The sequence below is a fragment of the Aethalodelphis obliquidens genome, unplaced genomic scaffold (genome assembly GCF_003676395.1).
Source record: "Aethalodelphis obliquidens isolate GAN/ISIS:26980383/991018 unplaced genomic scaffold, ASM367639v1 scaffold79, whole genome shotgun sequence".
NCBI classification, from domain to species: Eukaryota; Metazoa; Chordata; class Mammalia; order Artiodactyla; family Delphinidae; genus Aethalodelphis; species Aethalodelphis obliquidens.
In genome coordinates, this window is record NW_020838023.1 from 8,070,841 (window position 1) to 8,086,515 (window position 15,675).

General features: G+C 44.6%; 1 protein-coding gene across 3 annotated transcripts in view; it reads right to left on the reverse strand.

The window, feature by feature from the left end:
- Nucleotides 1–15,358, reverse strand: part of SNTB1 (syntrophin beta 1) — a 229,462-nt gene extending 214,104 nt beyond the window's left edge. For 2 of the 3 annotated variants that reach the window (XM_027092581.1, XM_027092582.1), the window contains exon 1: nucleotides 14,370–15,358. In XM_027092581.1, coding sequence (XP_026948382.1) covers nucleotides 14,370–14,943 — 574 coding nt within the window. In that variant the 5' untranslated portion in view covers nucleotides 14,944–15,358. The remainder of the gene's footprint in view (nucleotides 1–14,369) is intronic. The other variant, XM_027092580.1, reaches the window with a different exon arrangement.
- Between the last annotated feature and the right edge of the window lie 317 nt (nucleotides 15,359–15,675).

Consider the following 15,675-nt stretch of genomic DNA (forward strand, 5'->3'; position numbering starts at 1 on the left):
ATTTAGGCCCCTCTTTCAACCAGGTATTGATAAAGACCTACGACATGGAGACACTGTTAAATAATTGTTGATCCAACACCACGTACATTATTTAACCATCTGTAAATCTTACCAAATGAAGCTGCTTGTTTCTTAGTTTTGCCCAAATCCTGCTGTTTTAGGGCCATGGCTAATGACCAACAGACAACTACCGATGAGTCAATTCTGTTCAGTTCATTGAAGTTCTTAAAGTAGATAAGGCCTGATCCCTTCTCTTATGATCATATAATCTATGCAGGAAGACAAATCTATCATAATAGTAACCAACACACTTTGATACTTTGATACAATGCACAGTACTAGATATTGTACTAAGTTCTGTATTCACTCTTTCCATTCTCATATCAGCCCCACAAAGTACTATTGTTATCCCCACGTTAGCCATGAGAAAACTAAGTTCTAGACAGGTGAGGCTATTGTTCAAGGTCAGAAAGCTAGTTTGTCCATTCTGCTCATGCCTCATCTACACTTTTGACCGTCCCTCTGAGACTCAATAGTTCCTTTGTCCCTGGAACAGGAATCGTATTATCAAAAGAGGGGCTTGCTGTTCATGTATTTTGTGCACTCCAAAGCGTCAATAAAGGAAAATCGCAAGTTCCAGAGACAAAACAGAAAAGAGATCTTCTTCCACATGGCAGTAAGAGCCGAAGTTGCCCACCTTAAGATGACATTGGATTAACCCAGTCCACCACGGGCCCCACCACTCCTGATTGCCTTAGACTCTGTTTCACTACTTTACAGTTAATGAGCAGATCGATTTGGCCAGTGGTTCTCAGCCCTGAAGGTACATTAGAATCACCTGGGGAGCCTGTAAACCGACTAATACCCAGAATAAATCCCTGACTAGTTAAAATTAGGATCCCTCAGGTAGGGATCCAGTCATGAGGTTTTTTAAAGCTTCCTAGGTGTCTCTAACGCATGGCCAAGTCTGAGAACCGGTACTATAGGCTGTACACCAGTGCCTCTCAACCAGGGGCTATTTGCCCTCCTTGGGATATGTGGCAATGTCTGGAGACATTTTTTGTTATTATAAGTAGGGGCAGAGGACGCTACTTGCATCTAGTGGGTAGAGGCCAGGGATGCTGCTAAACATCCTACGTCACAGAAGACAGACCCTGCTCCCCAACAAAGAATTATCTAGTCCAAAATGTCAATAGCACTGAGGTTGAGAAACACAGTGCTCCCCTTTGGTTCAATTAATCTAACCTGTGCATAGCCTACTTGCAGGGACTGTGCAATCAACTAAGTGGAACTGCCAGCCTCTCTGCTAACCACACACTCAAAGAAATTAAAAATCAGGTAAAGGTGGGCAAAATTTTGCCTTACAAGGCTTCCCGAGGATAATATACTCCATCTTGATTGTGTCTGAACCAGCCTTTACAAAAGATTTTGGGACAGAAATGGGTCTGAGCACAGTACATCTTCCAACACGATTTCCTCTGAACACTTTTAAATCAGGAAATGAGGTTCTGATGAAGCCCAAGTTAGTATATCATGTCTCCTCTGCAGTCAATGTTACATGCAGAGAAGGCTGCTTAGAGTGAATACCTGCAGTTCTCTGCCTGGAGGGCATCTTTTTGGCAGGAGGGTACTTGTGACCCTCGCAGAGATGCCAGCAAGAGTATCAGAGAGGTAATACCCTCAGCAGTCAACCTTAACGAAATGATGATGGCGAGCTGGTGAATAAGTTTCACCCCCTTCCTCACCCCTCAGTTAGGATCTGATGCATTCCAGAGTGGCTTAGTGGCTCACGGTGGGGTCTTTATGGGTTTGTTCCAATCACCGTCTTACATTCCCACTCTACTACCAGTGTTTTCTGTGATTCTACCCCAAATAAACTTCTTACACTGAGATACTCTTATCAGGTTCTGCCTCTCGGGGAACACAAAAATGGAACAAATCTCAGAATACGTGACACTATCAGATATGCCTAAACACACTGAAAAATTAAGTGGACAGAAAGGTACATTGAGACATCTGAGCCAATATTAGTGCAAAAAAAAGTCTTCAGAAAACTGGGTTTTATTATTCATGGGTTCTTAGAGAGCAGCAAAGATATTGTATCCACAAAACAAGAGAATGCTATAAGAAAAGAATGAACAATGAGACCAAGAGAATGTTCTGGAGCTTAGAGATAGAACAGATAAAATTTTTTAAAGATTCAATACAACAGTTGTAGATACAAATCTAGTAATTGTTCATGAAAATGAACAAACATGAAAGAGAAGGACAACTGGAGAAAAAAAGGAAAAAAAGATAGCAACAAAAATTAGTTTCTTAGCGTGTCCATACAGAGGGTCCAACATCCAGCTATAAGATTTCCACACACAGAGAGCAAAAACGGCAAAGGAGAAGAACTGTCAAATAAATAATACTAGAAAACTGTTCCAGAACTGACGTGTAAGAGCCTTTGGACCACAGACCCCAATCTACTCGGTAAATGGCACCCTAAATGTCTTAGTTATTTTTTTCATGACACTCATAGGCCCAAAGAAACACCTACCAATTCAATTTATTAAGCAGTTAAGTCCAAACAATGTAGTACATCTTTAAGTCCTAAAAACTTAGCATTTGTTGGGCACTACACAACTTCTAAAACTTTGGAATCACATGGATACTGCCACCTTCATTTCATGTGGTACTTAATTTAATTTAATTTCTTATCACAGTAATCGCAGAAAACCCGGCTTTGCAAAGATATTCACATTATTGAAGGAATGCAGCAATCTAATGTTGAAACACCCTTTAACAGTTTGCCTGGTATCCAAGAGATGGTGCTGTTTTCCTTGAAACTTTAAAATATTCCATGGTACCCCTGTGAGTTCACTGGGGCACCCTAGGATATCTTGGCACACAGTTTGGGAACTATGGCTTCAGCCTACTGCTGTCCATTAAGTGCTTGGAAAATTGATTACCAAAAGCCTCACACCAAGGCAAGGCAGTCTATACACCTGAGAATTTCAGAGATAAAAAGAAGTATTAGGGCTTCCCTGGTGACGCAGTGGTTGAGTCCGCCTGCCTTTGCAGGGGACACGGGTTCATGCCCCGGTCCGGGAAGATCCCACATGCCTCGGAGCGGCTGGGCCCGTGAGCCATGGCCGCTGAGCCTGCGCGTCCGGAGCCTGTGCTCCGCAATGGGAGAGGCCACAACAGTGAGAGGCCCGCGTACCGCAAAAAAAAAAAAAAAAGTTTCCAGCAAAAAGAAATAGTTCACACATAAAAGAAAGCGAACGAGAATGGCCTAAGACTTCTCACTAGCAACCCTGAAAACTGCTGAGGGAAAATGACTGCTACCTCAGACCACCACAATCAAAGGACCAACCCAGTGAGAAAACAAATTAAAGATATTATCACATATTTACCTCCCAAACATTCTTTCTCAGAAAGCCACTGAAGAATGTGCTCCGGGGCTTCCCTGGTGGCGCAGTGGTTGACAGTCCCGCTGCGGATGCAGGGGACATAAGTTCGTGCCCCGGTCCGGGAAGATCCCACATGCCGCGGAGCGGCTGGGCCCGTGAGCCATGGCCGCTGAGCCTGCGCGTCTGGAGCCTGAGCGGCTGGGCCCGTGAGCCATGGCCGCTGAGCCTGCGCGTTAGGAGCCTGTGCTCCGCAACGGGAGAGGCCGCAGCTGTGAGAGGCCCGCGTACCGCAAAAAAAAAAAAAAAGTGCTCCAGCAAAACTAGGGAGTAAACAAGAAATGAAGGTGATAGTAGATTCAGGAAAACAGACACAGGATAAAGCCAAGGACAACCCGAGGAAGATGGCCATACACCAGGCCAAGACAGACCAGTCCAGAGCGGCAGGGCTCCAGGAGAAAAATAAACAGAATGGGTGGATTATTTGATATGTGTGAAAATCTGAAAAAAAATTATTGCTAGAAATTTGATACATTAGTGCTGCATTTGGGAAAAAAAAATTGAGCTAGGCATAAGAAAACTAAGCAAATGGAAAAAAAAGAAAAGCTGTTAGTAACTGCAAAAGACCTGATCATAGAATATTACTTGGCTGGAAAATGGAGCAATACTGACATTATCATAATTTTATAAACAGAGACTGATTTAGTCAATAATGGCTAAATCTGATATATCAAGAAATAGCAGTAATAGGCATATGATTCAGAATATTAGAATATATATTCTAGTATGTAAAAAAAGTATTCCAATATTCTAAATCATATGCCCATACTGCTATTAGAATATTCTAAATAATATGCCTATACTGCTATATATTCTAATATTCTGGGGAACAGGAGAGAAGATCTGGGGGAGGGTAGGTGAAGAAATGCTATAAACATGTAGTATTTTGATTTAGACAAATTCTAAGAAGTACAGAACAGAGGACAGTATATGGATATCGCAAGCAAAAAAGAAAAATCATTAACCTTGATTTTCATTGCAGATGAAGGACATTTCAGATGAAAGTATTTGAAATGCAGGGCCCCAGATAGCCATGTAATTACCTATATTTTAAATTCCACTTTGCTTATGTAATCCTACTCTCAAGTCACCTTTTCTGTGAAGCATTCCTTTCCACTTCATATATCCTTAGTACCTTCAGATATTCCATAAGTTCTGTTACAACATTTACTCCTTTATAACTTTTTATTATTATAGAACTTATTGTAATTTACATAAATGTAGTTTATTACTCTACACCTGTCTCCCCTCTGGGCTGTTCTATTTTAGAACAGGAATTTCATCTCATCCCTCTACAGATTTTTGCTTCAATCTACCAACAAGGTGCCACCTTACAAACATTAAAAGAAAAATTATTTTAATAAATAGTTGTGTAACAATTTTACACCATACCTCATCAATTCAAACTGCCCATTTCTTTTCATATTTTATCATCTTTGAATTGGGGGATGGGCCTTAAAATCTCTGAAGGTGGGGATGGAAACCAAGTTCTTGCAGAGAGTATTTATAATTTCTCCTATCATTCATCGGGGGCTCTCTCTATCTGAAAACACTTTAGATTATCTGCCTAAGTACTTTTTAAAACTCACACTGACATTGTATATTCAGACCTAAATATTTATTAGAACCAACCTGCAATTCAAAATTATTGGAGATATATTCTTCTTTCCTTCCACCAGTACCAAATTTGAAATGAGTGCCTTCGTTCTCCCTTTTTGTGTGATGGGTTTATTTTTCATTTATTCCTGCATTGAAGGCATAGCCCTTTGGTGTCCCAACTTTATGCAGGTAACCTATCAGACTTCCCATCTTAGACAGTTTTTTCTTTCTTCAGGGTACATAAACAATGACATATCTTCCACTGGATGGTCTCTTGGAGACCGTGAAACACAGTACTAAATAACAATAAAAAACTAAAGTATATTTCTGACTTAGTAATGATTATATAAATATTTTACATTTTTTGTAAAAGAAACATTTGGGTTTCTTTGGGTTAATAAGATCTCCACATTCCTATAATGACTAGAAAAAATTTTAGAGTTTTGAATTTTGCTGTGTAGGTTAAATCCCTACTTGCCTACTGTTCCTTCACAAAACACTCCTCTGCATGTTCCTGCATATCAGCATTTTAAGACACAGTTCACATTTGCCCACTAAAAGCCACAGCACCCTACACTGTGGTTTGGTTGATGGAAAGCACCTGATGCGACTAAAACTCATCAGTGAAATACACCCTTGTGGGATCATAATTCACACCTGCAAGGCAAACGAACTCTCCTAAGCCATCACTTGCATCATTTGGTTCCCTAACATGGCAAATCCCAAGCTGTCCCTTGTGCCCCCCAAAAGGCTTTATAGAACGTATGATTGAACCCTTCATTTTACTTATAGGATTGAACCCTCTATCCAAAAATAATACCTAGATAAGCATGAGACCTGACATATTACACAGTTACTAATTATTTAGTGCAGACTACGGTTCCAGGCAATGAGCTAACCACTTTACATACATAATCACTCTACTCCTTACAATGAACCCACTGATTAAGAAACTGAAGCTTGTAATTAAGTAACTTGCACAAGATCACACAGGGAGAAAGAGGTGGCTTGCAAATTCGAGCCCAGACAAAATAAATCCAAGGCCCACCCTCTGAACCATTGTCTTTTACCACTTTGAAAAAAAAAACAAAATTGCGAAAGGAAGAAACAAGAGCAGTTTGAACAGCAATGCAAACAAACTGGACATGTCAGCTGCAGTCATCCTCAGCAACCCGTTACGTTTTAGACAGAGCCTCCCACACTTATGAACATGCTAAGAACGACGCTTCAGTCCACAGGGAGGAGCAGTTTTTAAAAGTACTGAGCTAAAGTACGGGTCATCCTTTTAAGATCCATGATAATCATTATTAATCATGAACCTGTCCATCTTGTCTATTCTGCGCTGGGAATGCGGCTCATTTGTGCGGGTCTGTTAGGATATTTACTTTGTGGTGCACATTATATATTTTCTCTTAAGTCTCACTCTGCAGACCAGGGCTAAAGGCAAGCATTATTATAGATCAAAGCCAGTGAAGTGGGTAATGAGGTTTGGTACGTAAAACACCTGTTACAAATACGGGGGGAAATTCTGGCTTTTCTTTAACGTGAACTGCTTTGAAATGCATCATCTGAAGTAGAATTCTTAGTAGGCCACTAGCTGCCAGAGAATGATTTCCCTTCGCCAAACAGAACACTGGTAGCTTTGGTTAGATGTCTTTCACAAGCGTGGAGCCATGTGCAGCGAGTTATTTTTATACATACTTCATGGGGTGACGGCTAAAATGCACCACTGAACAAGAAGAACATCCCCTACCCCGGCAGAAAGAAGGAACTGAAGGGCCATTCCGATCAGCTTCACTTAAGGAACATGGTCTGAATTCTCAGGCTGATACATAAGCTTAAAAAAGAAACAATTAAAATATCTAAGCAGAGAGTTTTCATCTCCTTGGGTAGAAAGCGTTCTTACTTATTCAGATGTGTAGGTCCCTGTGCCACAGCGGGGCAAAGGCAAAGTGGTTATAAATATAACACGAAAAGGATAATTAATTACATTTTCGGATCACTGTTAAAATCATGCCTGGCTCCTCTTTTGGGAACTTTCAAGACTGGTGTATGTTAAGTAAGTGCTTCCTAGGTTTATAAAGTCCCTTCTTTATTCCTCTTCTCTACAGGAAAAGGTATAGTTTTCATTATCGGATGCCAGATGTTTATCACCATAGTCCAACAGCAGGAGTGCTGGAGGATGGGAGTCATAAAAAAAGAGTCACTGCTAAATCCCCCAATTTTTTCTCTCCCTCCCTCCCTCCCTTCCTTCCTTCCATCTGTCCTTCCATTTTTTCCTTTTCTAACACATTTTAACAGCCTGATGTCTGCCAGGTACTATGCTATATATGCTGGGGTCAAAATCACCCTATTTGTCTTACTAATCTCAAGTACTTCACAGTCAGCCTCAAATGCCCTACCTCCCTAATTGCTGTAAGGCTCCCCAAATCAGAGGCCAAGGCTTATTCCTCTGAGACTTCTTTTGGTCCCCACACGATGTCTTGAGTTTGTGTAGCGTGCAGCAGGAGAGCTGATGGGGTGTTAGATAATCTGATTTCCAGCTCTGTCACTGACAGGTAACCTGGGACCAGTCACCTAACCCTCCTGTGCAAAAGGCAGATTGTAACACCTGTCCAAGCATCCACAAAGGGGTGACCTGGTGACAAAATCGTAATGTGAGTAAAGCCCCTTTGCAAACCTAAGCCTTACTCATGGAGTTGCCCCCAAGTATAATTCAGGGTCAAGTGGCCGTGTCCTAGGGCAGCTGGGTGGAAACAGGGAGCCAGTCATTTCACTAAAGCCCTGCCAACCTCATGCTAGAAGCACCGCCCTAGAGAGCGAGCTTCTTGAAATGTGAAACCGAGCGTGACATTTCCCTGCCTAAAACACTTCACCCTCAGAATGAAATCCAACTCTGTAACAAGGCTTACCAGCCTTGCCCCCTGCTCAATTCTCTGGTCTTTTTTCAGTCTTGCCCTTCATCAAGGTCTGAAGGTCACATTCTACCCGCTCAGCCACACTGGGCTACAGCTGATGGCCAAGCTCTTTTTTAGGCTGCCCTGAGGCATTTGCCTTCCCTAGCCCTAGAGGGGCTCAGCTGCCCTTCCCGCGGGAACCCACAGCATCCCATAAAACCCCGCATGTTGCCCTTTTCACTCCATCCTGTAGTTGCCTGTACGGTGCTGATCCGGTGCTGATCTGTGTCTGTCACTCAAATGTTGCTTCTTGAGGGCAATCCCCTAGTGGCGTGTGGCACATAGAAGACACGGAATAAATAACTCGTTAGAGGCATAAATAAATGAATGAATGAAGAACTCTTTTGCAGTGAGACAGGAAGTGATTCTTTACTGTGGTTCCGTGTATTCATGAAGTCCTACCTGGGAACTCTGCACCATTATGACCTTAGCAAACCAGATGTGGTAGCAGAAAAATTATCCCTCTCCACCACCCCCTGAAAAGAAGATGCCTAGCCTCCAGATCCTGTGAATATGTTACCTTACACGGCAAAGGGGAATTAGGGTTGCAAATTGAATTAGGGTTGCTAAACATTAACTTTAAATGGGGAGATGATCCCGGATTATCTGGATGTGACCAATGTAATCACAAGGGGCCTTTAAAATGCAAGACGGAGGTATAATAGAGGTTGGAGTGATTAGAGGTGAGACGGACTCAAACTGCTACCCCAGGCTTAATGGAAGGGAGCCATGCGTCAAGGCAGGAGAGTGGTCTCTAGAAGCTTCTGGAAAAGAGCCTCCAGAAAGGAATGCAGCCCTGCAGATACGTTGATTTTAGCTCAGTGAGATCAGCATCGGGCTTCTGACTTTAACAGACTGTAAGATAGTAAACGTGTGTTTTAATTTACCAGGGTTTCTAGTTATTTGTTACAGCCATAGTAGAAAATGAATATTTCAAACAAGAAAGTAGAAGAAAGGCCTCATAAAGACAAATCATTCCACCTCTTGGAGCTTCACTTTCCTAATCAACAAGTTGAGGATAAGCATCCCTAGTCCGCTTATTTTATACAGCTGTTCATGAGGATGAAAGGCTTTAAGGCTTGTGCTTCAATCTCAGCCTCAGCATTTATTCACTGTGTTTCTTTGGCAAGTGGCTTAATTGATCTGGGCTTCAGTTTTCTCATCTGTAAAATAGACATACTGATAGCATCAGGGTATTGTGAGATACCACTGATTTGGTCCACGTAAAGTGCTAAGAACAGCATCTGGTACCAGGTAAATATTATATAAGTGTTAGGTACGATCACACGTGTAAAAAGAGTTTACAAAAGGTTAGGCATTATAAAGTAGAATTAGCATTCTTACAGAACACTGGTTCTTAAGAGGTTGGTTCTTGCCCTTCCCCAATAGCAGTTCATAAACTTATGGAGGCATTTTAGAGGTCAAGGTGGGTCATGCTGGCATACGACTAGCATTTAGTGATAGCCGCCAGGGATCCAAGACACCTTGCAACGTCTGAGCCAGTCCTTCACAGTGCAAGATTTTTCCAGATCCCAAGTGATACTACATACCCCTACCCATCTTCATTTGTAGCTATGCATCGATAGTAATTTTACATACAAGTCCTAGCATCTACCTCCTTCATTATGACCTCTGGTGTAGTTGTACCATGCAGTTATCTGTTGAAACATTATTTTTTATAATTCACTTCATTTTTTCATGTTAATAATAGGGCATTATTTTGATTTTAAATTTAAATTAGAGTTAGGTTATATTTATGAAATTCATTTCATGATAATAAAAGGGGTGTTAGAAAGATTTGTTAATAAAAGTGTGTTGGGTCTGAATTTATAAGTTATGAAGTGAAATAAGGTTTAGAGATGGCTTACTGCAGCTTTCTAGCTTTCCAATGAAGAAAATTAAGGTCCAAAGAAATAAAGTATATTGCAAAAAGTGTAATTATTAGTTAAAAGATAACTCAAGTTTCAAGATTCTAATTCCAGGGTTCTTGGGTATTCTTTAAGAATCTGTACATCCTAAATAAATTAATATTTTTTAAACTTCAAATTCTCATCCAATCCTGAGATTGAATGCCAGCAAAATCACTGCCCTTCCCTTGCACCCTGCCGTCTCCCTGCCCCATCATCCCTACCTCCACCACTGGAGAAAGTGATTATGAAAGTGACATTTTAGATGATCTCAGCAGACAAGCATTCCTGGGAGTAGTACTGAGGGAGGAACTCTGATGGAGAAGGTTAATGCCAACAACTGTCTCTGACTTTCTCCTTTGCGTTTCTATTTTTTCTAGTCTAGTTCCATAAGTGACCTCTGTACCCAAGGATAATTCTGTCCACCCCTCACCTCCACTTCCGGAACATTCTGCACTCCTTGATCTCAACAAAGTTCTGAAGAAACCAATTTTATTGTCGCTTCAGTTACAAAAAGGTTGATATAGGCCAAATTATGATTTTACTATTAATATAAGGGCAAAAACCTCTTCCCCCACCCCCCCTTCTGTACCCAAAGCTGCCAAAGACGTCTATGCAGGTACGCCCTGCCCAACTCCAGAGGGTGCACCCCTGGAGTTGTGAGGTTGAATATCTGCATGGCTGAATGCAGGGTCCCTGTTCCCACCTCCCTAAAATGGGAAAGGAGTTCACAGTGTGAAGATTTCTGATCTTAACTTTGATGCACGTTTGGTTTAACACTGACTTCACTGGCATAGTTTATTCACTCTTTAAGTCTGAATTGCAATTGAGTCTCTTTGCCCGCCATGTGTTTAATGATGGAGGCTCAGTCACATTGTAAATTTGGGCCATATCGCAGCCGCTCCCTCTTGATAGCCAGACACTTGGTGATGAGGGCTTTGAGACTCAATCCTCTTTCCTGTCTCTCCCTTTTGAGCGGTCCACACAATTGCTGTTTCCTGCTCAAAGCCGGCCCAAGCATGTCAGCACATTCGAGTAGTGGGGAAGGACATCTTGAGCCCAATAACTGATGAAGCTTCAACTGATTCAAGCACGCAGTTGAAGCAGAAGCTCAGAGTATCAATTTCACCTGGAGGTTTTAAGTATGAGCTTTTAAGTCTGATAGACCTGGATGCCTTCTAGCTCTGGTAGTTTATGCAAATAACCTGTAAACTTTAAACGTGTAAAGTCTGTAAACTTCAGTTTCCCATCAGTAAAGTAAGCAACAGTAGCACTAACCTCATGGGGTTACCAGAAGTGTACACGAACAAATATAAGTAAAACCTGGCACATATTAAGTGCTCAAGAGATATTAGCTGTTGCTGTGATTCTCTTTTCCCAGAGCAAAGGTCTCCTAACATTACAGTTCTATAGTACAAAAACAACAACAACAAAAAAACAATAAAAATTAAAAAATATAAACTCTAGTAAAGGAATAGGAAAGGTGTGTCCCTTAGAAGGGGCAATTTCATCTTCATATGAATTGTAAAAATAATCACAGCAGGCATTTAATACATTCTGTCCCGCCCCCCTCCCCAGGCCTTTTTAAATTCTCAGAGTGCTCTTCCATACAGCAGCCCAGTAAGTAAGCATTTCTTTATTCTCATTTTTCAGAAAACACTGAGGCTCAAGGAGGTTGACATCCTTCTGTGGCAGAATCTAAGACTAGAACGCTGGCATTGAAATTTGCTGGGCGGGGTTTCATTTCACAGGATGTACCATTAGTAGAGGCAGTCAGTCTCCACTAGGGGGCGCATGTCATGTAATGGGGGTCATATTGGCTGCGGTTGAGGGATGAAACTAGTCTCCAGCCGCTCCCTCAAAAATCATACAAACCAAAAAAAGCAATCTAAATAGAAAACAGTGTCTTTGCCATATAAATATATCTTTAATACATCTCCCTTAGCCCTCTGGTCCAACTAGAGTACATCAGCAAAGACTTTCCTATGTAGAAATTCTGAAATCAAGATGGCATTTCAGTGCAGTAGCAAGTAGATAGGTGATTTTATTTTATTAAATATTTTTCAAGATTTTTTTTTTTTGATGTGGACCATTTTTAGTCTTTATTGAAGTTGTTACAATATTGCTTCTGTTTTATGTTTTGGTTTTTTGGCTGTGAGGCATGTGGGATCTTAGCTCCTGGACCAGGGATTGAACCTACACCCCCTGCATTGGAAGGCGAAGTCTTAACCACTGGACCGCCAGGGAAGTCCCGATAGGTGATTTTAAAAAGCCCTTCCCGTGATTCTGAAAAGCACCTTCAGCTGGGAATCCCTGTACTAGGCCAAGCTACAAAAGAGAGGTTGTGTGCTGTTTGATTTGATGATACATGATCATTCCCACCTCATTTCGGACCAATACTCTCAGAAGAAGAGACAGTGTTTTTTTTTTTGGGGGGGGGGGAGGGTTTCTTGCTTATCTTAATAGCAGTCAATTTCTGAAAACTCAGGCTTGGAATAAGACTGCTGCCCAAAGCCCAGGTGGGTCGTGTCTAAGAAGCCCATAGGTCTGCCCCTGGAGGTCCTGCCTGGAACACACAACAATCCGTTGTAAGAATGTTACCTTCAGAGATTTTTACAAAGCTCACTTTTCAGTTGCTGCACCAATAAAGTCAGACAACTGCTTGACTTTTTTTCTTCGTCTAAGTTTATTTTAAACTGTAGCGAGTCACATTTTCTTCCTCTTTTGGGGTGAGAGAGTTGTTGTTGTTTTTTTTTTTTACTTCTTTGCTAAATCACTATTCATTAAAGTGAAACTGAGGAGAAGAGACATAATGAAGGGCAGTGCCTGAAATAGAAGCGACCTGCCTGTGTGCCCCGATATTTTGCAGTAAATATTACAAGCCAAACAGGTATTCAGCCGTTTATAGTCCAAACTACACTTGCTCCAGATTCCACCTGCCCCTTGTCACAGAAGCCGACACACACTTGAATCAAGAAAACTTTTTTTGTTTACTTATGTTAACCATAAAGCCAAAGCAAATAGCCTTCCACTTTCTGGATCCTGGGTAGCAATTAAATATGAAGACATCACAAATCCTCTAGACAAATAAGGGGGGGGGATGTGTATTCTAGGCCAGGATGTGGGCCATGTACCAGAGAGTTGCATCAGCTGTTACAGGGAACAGTTGGTTTCCCAACTTCGAACTTTCTGGGTTTCACACACCAGCACCACAACTGATGAGCAGGAAATTGACTTAAGTTCTTAATTTAGGCTTAAATCAACCACCTGGTTTACAAGGTCTCAGTTGAAACATTGTTTCAATGGCCATGGGTTCATTTATTCGTTGACTCAGCAAGCATGTCATGGAGCTCAAGGGAGATGACCCAAACTAAATCAAAGACCCCAGATAACTCAATCTACAGCAGGGGAAAAGCTGAATAAATAGATATTTCCATGACATTAGTGCTGAAAGAGCTATGTACAAAGCAAGCTAAGGGGCAGAGTGGCAGGCATCCAGTGAAAAATGCAGCTGTAGTGGGAAAGGAGAATGCGTCATCCCCTTACCACTGCCCTTCTGCGCCACGTAACGCCCCACGGTCACAAAAGCGCACAAAACGGTGCTACCTATTCTGCTCACATTCGGTAACTAGGAGAATGGGGACATAAGATCTCAAGAGAGTAGTTTCTAAGACACCTCACACGCAGGGGAAACTGTTTACAAATGCAAAGTTGTTTCCACATCACTCCGGGGGAACGGAGGGGAAACACCGGGGGAAGATGCAGGCAGAAACACCACTTCACCAGCCCTCCACCGGAGCAACCTGGAATCCAGAGGGACGGGCCAAACACCTGGCAGCAGAAGTGAACTTTTGCATACAGCTGCACCTCACTTCCCAGCCCTGGGCACAGCTCCCGAGCCAGAAGCCCAGTTTCCAATTTGAAAGGAGGAAATCGGGAAGGGTGGTGGGAGTTCTAGCATTCACACGTTGCCACCCCTCTCTGGCACCTTTGAGATTCAACCCTTTTTTTTAGCTGGGCAGCCCAGGCTCCTGAGAAGAAAATTGTGCCAAAGCAGAAAACTGTCAGAGTTGCTATTACTCAGTGAGCTCGCTTCGGAACGCGGGCGCGTACACTTCATTGCCAGTTTCACTTCCAGCCCCTACACTACACAAGGATTTTGCGCGGATAAAAAATGACAACATCACTACGCCTCCAACCCGGTGCTCGACACAGAAACCCTCTTCGCCTAGCCCTTTCCTACACCCCTGACGGGTCAACGCCTGGGACAACCCTAGGGAGGGAACAAGTTGCCCCCAGGTGGGCAAAAGTTGTCAAAACTCCGCCAGCAGCGCGCTGCGGCCCCCTGGTGGGTGACAGCAAGCGGGTGGGTGTGAGGATGCGGCTGCGGTGGGGCGGGAGGGGGGCGTACGCTGCGCATCCGAGCGGCCCGCCCGGCATTAACCCCTCACCTTCCAGCAGCACTTCCTTGCCAGCGCGCTTCAGCGCCTGCACCGCCTCGTCGTGGGTGGCGTCCCGCAGGTCGGCCCCGTTTACGGACAGGATGGCGTCCCCTACGTACAGGGCTTGCGTTTGGTCCGCCGCCAGCCCCTTGAAGATCTTGCTGATGAGGATGGGCATCTTGTTCTCCTTGCCCCCCTTGATGCTGATGCCCAGCCCGCCCAGCTCCTGCTTCAGCACCTTCACGCCGCGCTTCTGGTTCGAGATGGACTCGGGCACCTGCTCGGGCAGGTCGGTGAAGGCGGTGCGGACCCCGGCGGGCGAGTCCGGGGGCTGAGCGCCGCCCGCTCCCGGGTGCCCCGCGCCGGCGCCCCTGCAGAACGAGCCATTGGTGGCGGTCCCGATGCCGTTGTACCCCGCAGCGCCCTCCTCGCAGCTCAGAACCAGGGCGTCCTCGCTCAAGTTCACCAGAACTTTGTGCCAGCGATCCCGCACCAAAACTTCCAGCAGCCCGCTCCGCTGCGCTCGGCCGCCTCCCCCGCCGGCCGGCCCGGCCGCCGCTGCCGCCGCCGCCGCTACCGCCATCTTTCCGGCATTCTTAAAATGCCATGTGATTGCAAAAGGGGGGAAAAGTGGGGAAGGGTTGCGGGGGGGAGCAAGGAGAGCGCGCCCCGCAGGGAGGAGGCGGGACGCGGGACTCCACTCCGGGACTTCGCCAAAGCGCCCTGCGCGAGTTGGCAACCGCGGTGCGGCCGGTTCCCCCTGGCCTGATCCTGGGCGGGGTGGAGCAACCTAAAAGAAGAAGGAGAGACAGAAACAGGAAAGGGGAAAAAAACCAGCTGCCAGTGGCAAAACCCCAAACCGAGGGGAAGCCGCGTAACGGCTAAGCGCCGGCGAGGGTCGGTAAGGGGAGTCGCTCCCAGGGAAGGGCGGGGACCCAGCGCCCGGCGGCCGCTCACCTGTTCCAGCCGCCGCAGCCTCGGCGGTCACACGCCGCGCGCCCTCTCGACCCTCCCCGCCTCCCTCCTCCGAGCGCACGTCGCCGCAGGGACAGCTTCCCCTCCACCCCGCCCCAGGCGTCTCTTCTCCACCCGCCCTTCTCCGCGGGCGCCCACACCGCACGTTGGCGTGGTCTGTGTGTCCTGCGTTGGTCCCCTGCCTGATGCTCCCAAGCCCCCTCCCCTTTCACACCGTCTGTAGAATCGCCTCTCAGTCCTACCCCCCAGGGGTGTCTAGATTCAAATCTCCTCCCTCTGGCTTCCTCAAACCAAGTCTCGGCTTCTCCTGCTGAGTTCTTACCTGTCTCTCCTTTTCGAA